This window comes from Pteropus vampyrus, unplaced genomic scaffold (genome assembly GCF_000151845.1).
Source record: "Pteropus vampyrus isolate Shadow unplaced genomic scaffold, Pvam_2.0 Scaffold95, whole genome shotgun sequence".
Classification (NCBI taxonomy): Eukaryota; Metazoa; Chordata; class Mammalia; order Chiroptera; family Pteropodidae; genus Pteropus; species Pteropus vampyrus.
Genome location: NW_011888876.1, coordinates 3,610,545 through 3,619,001, shown reverse-complemented (window position 1 = coordinate 3,619,001; position 8,457 = coordinate 3,610,545). Strand labels below are relative to the sequence as shown.

At 44.8% G+C, this 8,457-nt stretch overlaps 2 protein-coding genes across 8 annotated transcripts in view; one reads left to right on the top strand and one right to left on the bottom strand.

Moving 5' to 3' along the window:
* LOC105294854 (glyceraldehyde-3-phosphate dehydrogenase-like) overlaps positions 1–732 on the top strand; it is a 1,236-nt gene extending 504 nt beyond the window's left edge. Inside the window, 2 exon segments of the mRNA XM_011364279.2 lie at positions 75–258; positions 261–732. Of these exon segments, the coding sequence (XP_011362581.1) occupies positions 75–258; positions 261–661 (585 nt within the window). The 3' untranslated portion in view covers positions 662–732.
* The window catches only part of MAPKAP1 (mitogen-activated protein kinase associated protein 1), a 238,846-nt gene that overhangs the window by 144,634 nt on the left and 85,755 nt on the right, over positions 1–8,457 (bottom strand). The gene's annotated exons all lie outside the window — the stretch shown is intronic.

The window sequence follows — 8,457 nt, the reverse complement described above, 5'->3', positions numbered from 1 at the left end:
GAGCCAAGTGGGTCATCATTTCTGCCCCTTCTGCGGATGCCTCCATGTTTGTGATGGGTGTGAACCATGAGAAGTACAACTCCCTCAAGATTGTCAGTAATGCCTCCAGCACCACCAACTGCTTGGTCACGCTGGCCAAGGTCATCCATGACAACTTTTGCATCATGGAAGGACTCACAACCACAGTCCATGCCATCGCTGCCACCCAGAAGACCGTGGACGGCCCCTCTGGGAAGCTGTGGTGTGATGGCCAAGGGGCTGCCAGAACATCATCCCTGCTTCTACTGGCACTGCCAAGGATGTAGGCAAGGTCATCCCTGAGCTGAATAGGAAGCTTGCTGGCATGGCCTTCCATGTCCCTACCCCCAACGTGTCAGCTGTGGATCTGACCTGCCACCTGGAGAAAGCTGCCAAATACAATGACATCAAAAAAGTCATGAGGCAGGCATCGGAGGGTCCCCTCAAGGGCATCCTGGGCTATACTGAGGACCAGGTTGTTTCCTGCGACTTTAATAGTGACACACACTCTTCCACCTTCGATGCTGGGGCTGACATTACCCTCAATGACCACTTTGTCAAGCTCATTTCCTGGTATGACAATGAATTTGGCTACAGCAACAGGGTGGTGGACCTTATGGTTCACATGGCCTCCAAGGAGTAAGAGCCCCCTGGACCACCAGCCCCAGTGAGAGAAAGAGGCCCTTAGCTCCTGGGGAGTCCTTGCCGCAAATCGATTCCCCAACACAATGAGAATCTCCCGACTTCCAGTTTCCATGCCAGACCCCCTGAAGAAGGGGAGGGGCTTACGGAGCCCTACCTTGTCGTGAGCCATCAATAAAGTTCACTGCACCCAGCCAAAAAAAAAAAAAAAAAAAAATGCAGGTAGAGCGCACTCATCTATATAGTAGAGGCAGGCAGGGCTATGGCTAAATCAAAAGTCATTTTTAGATGTCTTTGGAGTACAATAAACATGGCTTCTACAATACGCTTAGCTCATAAACATATTCAAGTGCCATGAATATCAAAATTAGTTTGCAGGCTCGAGCTCAGAAACTGACCATGTGGAGTAGCAGGATGTAAGAGCGCTGAGAGGCAGGAGGCACTGACCTGGGGGTGATGTAAGGCCTTAGATGAGATCTCCCACAAAGTACAAATGGAAGCGTCAGTGCCAGGAAGCGATGACATTTACACTCGTGTCACCTCTGAGACAGTCAAGGGTCCAGGAACTCTGACTCTAAAATAACCGGCTAAATCCCTACTGTGCCATAGTCTGTACTAGGTGCTTTGTAATATACTATCTCTGGCCTTCTATAAACTATGTGGTTTAATTATTTTACAAATGACACAGGCTTAGAAAGAGAAAATCCGTTGCCCCAGGCAGTGCAGCAGCCCTAGGATTTCGAAGCAAGTCTAGGGAGTTAGGGCTCCTTCTGTTTTACTACACTGCCTCCCACGCTGCCGAACGCTTACCCGTGGAAAGATAAATCGTGCTTCCTCTGCTGCGCCCGGCCTGGCAGAGACATGCAGGGCCCCCTTCTACCTGGGAACCCTTCTATTCTTTTCAGGCACTGCTCACACCTTCCTGGGTCTTCCGTCCTTGGGTAGAGTCTGTAAATCCCAAATCAGTGCCCTGGTTCCCAGTCCCCATGGCCTTCTGGTGGTCTTCGTCTGAACAAAGGCTGTTTGTAGTTGCCAAGGTCTGTCTTACAGGAGCTCACACTCATTAACTCCCTACGTTTACTAACTGGAGGCAGAGTGATTTACTCAGACCTAAGGGTGTCAAACCTTGCTCAAAAGATGACCACCAGCAGCGGGTCAAAACCTTGATCAAGCCCCATCTCTTGCCTCTGCCATCCTCACCCACTATGTTCCAGGCACGTTCAACCACTTATATTTCTCAGAACCCACTGGAATCATTCTCTCGCCTCAGACTTTTACACCAGCATCTCTTCGGTGTGGCTCAGGGAGCATGTAAGGGGTCCTCCCTAATCCTACCCCATCCCAAGTCCAGGCCGGGTGACCTCCAGGTGCTCTGCTCTAAGGAACCACGCCCACTGAACTTGCCCTCGCATAGCCCTTGAGCTGTACCATAATGGTCTCCGCCTCTTCTGACAAGACTGCACATCCCTGCACTTATGGTCTGACTAGCTCTTAATCGTTGTACCTTCAGCATTTAGCAAAGCTCTCGGCACATGTCGCAGCTCAAGAAACACCTGAGAAATGAACAAATGAATTTCTCTTCCAACTACCTAGCTCTGCTGAGTCGCACTGAGCTTACGACCAACAAGACCCCAAACCTTTCTTTTATGTACTTCTTGGTTAAACCTATTTGTCCCCCTTCCCTTTCTCCACCACCTTCCTCATATACAAATGACTGTATTTTATGACCTAAAGTGCAAGAATCATTTTGTCCTGTCAAGGCCACTCCAGTCCCTGCCTTTGTCACTGGACATGCATGCTATTCTTTTCAGTTTCTACCTTTCACAAATGTGATCAGCTATCATCAATGTCCTCATTCAAGTCCCCAACAGCAATAAAGACAGAGCTCTGCAGCTTGCCACACAGATAGCTCTTCATTCTGACATGAATCCATTAATCACCACTCTTCGCTCAGTCGCTCAGCCAGGTCAAGTCCACCTGCCCACAACGTGACCAGCCATCATTTCCCCAGCTTGTGTACAAGAGTATTTTACAAGAGTCTGCTAAATAGTTAATGCTGTACTGAGATTTGGAACATCAGGACCATAGTACTTTATTTAGCTGATCAACCTACTCAAGAAAGAAATGAGGTTATCCTGTCCTGCCCAGTGCTGAGAGAACCTGTGCTGGCTCCTGGTGACCTCTACTTCCCTTTTTCAGATTTACAAGTCCTTCGACTGCTGCTAAGAGAGCTTTGTAAATCAAGACTGCTCTATCCCAAAGCTGAAGAGAGAAATCTGCGAATGCCTCGGTTACCAAAGGAGGCTTCGTGAAAGAAGGCGAGTTTTAACAAAGATTTTAACACAGAGGACCAACAGAACTTGGCAGAGGACAGAAGGAGAGTAGTCAAGCCTAAGTGTGAATAACCGAGATCATGAAGTTAAATATGAGTAGAAGGGACAGCAGGCCAGGATACTTAACCTGGGATAAGTAAACAGGGACTAAGAAAAAGCAACTTCCCGCTAGACTGTCTCCTTGATCAGGAAGGTCAACTACAGCTGGGCTGCTGCCAGAATTCTCATTTTGAATATCATAACACACACATACTAGATTAAGCAGAGCCAGAAAGTAACCTCTACATGAAAGACAGTTGTCAGAATAGACAGTCTAGTTTCTCCAAAGCACCTTTTGACACAAATCCACCACAAGGATTATGTGAAATGAGCAATTTTGTTGCAAAGGACTATTATACAACATTTTCCTACTTCTCTACCAGAAAAATACAGAGGTAATTATGTACTCATAGCCAATGTAGCAAATCAGTTAAATTAAACCTGTATTTCATCTAACTCATATAGGATATGAATAACATAACTAACTTTTCTAATTTCATACTCTAGTACTCCCAAGTAAATAAAAGAGAAAAAAAGTAAAGTTTTCCCCCTACAAATAGAATCTGTCACTTCCTAGGATGTGCACTTTTCAGCTCATGCATCCTAAATGCATGTGGAGATATTATATGCACTTTCTATTTAGCAATTTAATTATATCTTTGCATTCAAAGAGTGGCAATGGTTTGCAGTAATAATCAGGTGAAAGCATTCTAACATTAATATGCTGGAATCCGATGTGTTAATTTGATGCAACTTTGCCTTGACAATATGTGATTAATTTGTTCTCAGGCTAGCCCTGCTCCCAGCTCTGACAGTTTAAAATGCTGGGTTTCTTTATCCATATCGCTATTTGACACGCCTTAGCCCACTGCTTTGCTAAGACCACTGTTAATTTGTAATGAACTTGCTTTTCAGGGGGGCTCCTTCATTTTTAATTCTGTCAGTGTCACCTCCTTGAGGAAAATTACAAGTTTCCGTAGGTGTGATTACTGCCAAGTGCTGCTGATAAGAGGTTTGAGAAAACAGGGCTTTATAAAGAAGTCTGTATTTAATCTGCTAAAACAGATTTATTGCCTCCAGACAGATAAATATAATACAAAGTTCTCTTATTTAAAAGTCATCCCCAAGTTCTCCCTCACCACCACCTCCTCCCTAAACAAAAACACAGTTGCAGTTCCAGGACTCCACAATGAATCACTCAGGGAAAAGAGGTGAAAGTGTAATAAATTTAGCAATAATGGCGATTTTTGTCATCAAATTAGACTTGTAGGGGAGTCTTATAAAACATACCAATACGCTTTTCAATAGGTGGAGACATGGGAAAAAAATCCCACTGAAACAATGATGATTTCACCTCCTTTCTCACTGGCTCCAAGAGCCCGTTTCCTTCGGGAAAACTGAGTACTGGTGGAGTGAGGCATGACTTAAGTCTCTCCCCGGAATATCATCCCGAGAATGCTTGATGAAGGGTTACGAGGAAGACAGAAAGTCAAAGTCGCAAGACATAAAGCTTAATACAGTAATTCGTTATTAGAGTAACGACAGCCTCTACGGCACTGTCACAGGTGTGTTCCATTTACCTTTCGAAGTAACCACATTCAGTAGGTATTACTATCCCCGTTTTTCTTTACGTGAGGAAACAAACTCAGCGTTCATCAGAAGGATTCACAAACATGGAAAGGACAGAACTTTGGAGCAGGAAAATTTCTGACTGTTAGTCCTCTGCTTTTCTCCATCACAACCTACTGGGTGGAAAAGTCGCCCCCTCTCCAGTCCTCAGAGAGAGCAGACCAGCCTAACGCTGGATTCACTCTCTTCAGCTGTAATGCTCAGTTTTTCCGTTCAATCAGTGGCACACTGCTCTGCAATCCCAACCCTCCCACCATGAAGCCTACTGTTTCCACAAGGCCAAGGAGAAATCAAGACCTGCTCATTCTACCTTCGGATTTACCTGATGTTCTTAAATGTCTATTTACATCAACAGCCAGAAGCTTAGAACAGCCCCACTTGCCTCGAACAGCATTAGTGGCACAAGCCTCTCCTCAGAAGATTAGTTTGCCAATATGTCACAAATTAACTTAAAACTGCATATGAACTACCACTGGGTTCCCCTAGTTCCCAGCTTATCTGTTCCTATGTCCCCCAGCTGCTGCTCAATTTAAAAAAAAATTCAGGAAAACTGCCTTCCACTGTATGTTCAGCTGAACTGACTCCTACCAGCGCATCGTCACCGAGATCACCGCTCTACCCTTTGATGAAACACTCCCCACCAGGGCCTTCTCCACAAGACTGTTCATGAGGCAGTCTCTAAGAAAGAGGCACATAAAGTGTGGAACAGCTGCTCATAGGAATGTATGCTAGTCGCCGAAAAAAAAAAAACCACTTACTTGCATTATAAAGAAAAATTCCAAGATTACAAAGGTAGGTGAAAAAGCAGAATGCAAAACTGCACAGACTCAAACTAAATTATGCTTCTACTGCTCAAAAAGAGAGCATGAAAATTTTAAGTTGCTGTAATTTAGAATTTCCTTACTACTTCTTTATCATGGTTTGTGTACCTACTACTCTGCAAGTCACTTCAGAGCACGGGTAGTAGTTTATTCACATTGTATTCCTAGCAAATAGGGGGCTTGGTAAGTTTTCACTAAATTAAACAAAATGAAAATTGCTAGGGGGCATGTCTGTATCTACTTATTATGACCCACCTAAAGTAGCTCTCAGTTCAGTGTGGCACAGTATGACCCCCGAGCACCAGCTGTGGCTGGTGTGGTGGAGATGGCTGCTGCTCCGAGGTGCTGTCCCCTACAGGACAAACAGCTCCGGGGCAGAGACTACGGTCCCCATTCCCAAGTCTTCCTCCTTCACTGATGTGTGTCAGAAGGAACTCTAAGGAACTGTTGCTGAAAAAAGGAGACCAGCTCTAAGATGAACATGACTCCGAGCCAAGAACAGGCAGAAAACACCTCTCCAGTGACAGATGTCATGCCTAGAACAGACGAAAGTTATATCGAGAGAAGTACAAATGAGAACAAAAAGAAAAACAGAAAGAAGAAAAAAACTAAACCAAATAAAAAACACTAAGGGCAAAAAAGTACATAACAAAAATGTTAATGCGTACATAGCAAAGACACAATAAAGGTAAATTAAATAAAGCAGATAATTCAAAATGCCCCCACACCTAATAACTCTTTAACTGTAGTATCTGCCAGATAACTGTACCTTCTTTAATATGTGGGTTGTAAGTTGATCTAACACTGCCAGAATGGTCATCATTCCTATGGAGAAAATTCTACACTAAATACAGCACACAGGGTAGATGTATTGGTGTATATAATTACCAGACCATTCACAACTGAAAAAGCATTAATTAACTGAACAAAGAATTTATCTATCTTGGTCACCGGTTATGTGCCAATGACTATAGCAGCATTGTCCCATACATGACCCTTCAGGTAAGTCTCACAACTCCTACCAGCAAGGCTGGAAGGACAGGACACTGGGGTCCAACAGAAGTTAAGCTCTTTTTTTACCCCAAATTGCATGGACAGTAAGTCTGTGGACACGGCCACTACCCAAGTCTGCCTGATACTTAAGCCGCCACACCCAGCCCCTTGCCCAGAGAGCCATGAGTCTAACTGCGAAGACACATATACACACATGATTAGGAATGTCACCAGTCAGTATCTAAGTGTGACATACATGATACGAGAGTGTAGAGGGAATGAGCAGCTAAAAAGCGGTTCAAGTGTCAAAGTGCTAACCAGGGGGAGCTTCGTCATGAAAATGAGGCAACGGGCTAAAGTCCAGGCTGAAGAAATGACTGGAAGCAAACGTGTGAAGAAGGTATCACTCGTGGCTGGAGAAGAAAACTGTCAGGAAGTAAGTACAGCGGAATGACGCTGGGAAGCAAGGCGACAGATCTGGAATCGGACTGGCCCAGGTTCAGGTGCTAGACAAGCTTTCTTAATGGCTGGCTTTCATGCATTCAATCATTCACTCGAAAAATAATTATTTTGCACCTATGTGCCATTCCCTCCGTGGTATTTTTTTCCTCTCTGCCTCTTGGTTTCCTCATCTAGAAAACAAGATTAAAAATCTCTAAGTTCTCGGGGAGCGTAAATGATAAACGATGCACTATTAAAGTAGCATACCTACAACAGGAAGGCGCTGATGGGTAAATAAAAGTCAAATTGAGCGGTAAGAATTAAATGGAAAGTACGTGGGGAAAGGGTACCGTGGCTGAAGGGCTCTGTCACGTAGAGGAGTTTAATTTTTGCTACCTACCCCAGGAGGGCAGTGGGGGTTTTTAATCTGGCCACCACTGTACAGGAAGCACTAAAGGAGAGAGAGGGGACAAATGGCAGGGAGACCAGCCTCAAAGCTGCTGCTGGAACATAAATCGGATGTGAGAAGGTCCTGGAACAAGGGAGCGAGCAGTGAATCTGAGAAGTGTCAAATCTGACAGACACTGAGAAGGAACCACTGGCTGACCTTAGGAAGACGCCGTGAGCGCAGTGAAAAAGGAGGAAAGTGCTCCCATCCAGTCAGATCTGCAAATGGCTTTAAAATCTCCCTCTGGAAATCATCTTTCTTTGAAAATAATCACCTGGACACTGCCGACTTCACAGAAAGACCCTTTGTTTTGCACACAAAATACACTTTAATGTTTTTCTGCTTTTTCTACAGGTAACATCCTTTCTCCTAGTCAAGTCTAAATACTTGCTGGTCTGTACAAATTACCTTGATCTGTCCAAGATTAAACTGCAATCTGCTTACTCTCACCCTCGTCCCTCAATCATTCGGGCCTGACAAAGCAGTCGGCACCCTTCAACACCGCGGCACACAGAACATTGTGTCCTCAGTGGAACAGCGGCACTCTGTCCCTAAGCGCCTCATTGTCTCCTAAATGGCTTCGGCTACAAATACTCCACTGGCAAAAAGACTTTATGAAAACCTCAGGGCAGAAGGAATGATCACCACCTTTGCAGCCAGTCCCTTAAGGAAAACGTGGAGCCACTTAAAAACTGGCTGAGAATTAACCTCACAATAGCGAGTGGAAGATCTGCGGGAGCCCTTCACATGTCGCACAAGTGTAACACAGAGACTGGGAACACTGGAGCTGGGGTGCCTGGGCTCCCGGGCTGACTCCCCACATCCCAGCTATATGACCTAAGGCAAGTTAACCCTCCATGCCTCACCTCAGCCTCCTCTCCTCTCAATCTGGAGAATTATCATAATACCACCTCACAGGACTATTGGGAGAATTAACCTTTGCATGTAAAGCACTTAAAATTGTGCCTAGAACGTAGTAAATTCTCAGTATATGCTAGTTGCTATTATTGTTGCTGTTATCGTTAGAGTCGTTTTAATTACTTAAAATATAACCCACCAGGATGCAGATTTCTTCCCACCCTCCCTCCCTATA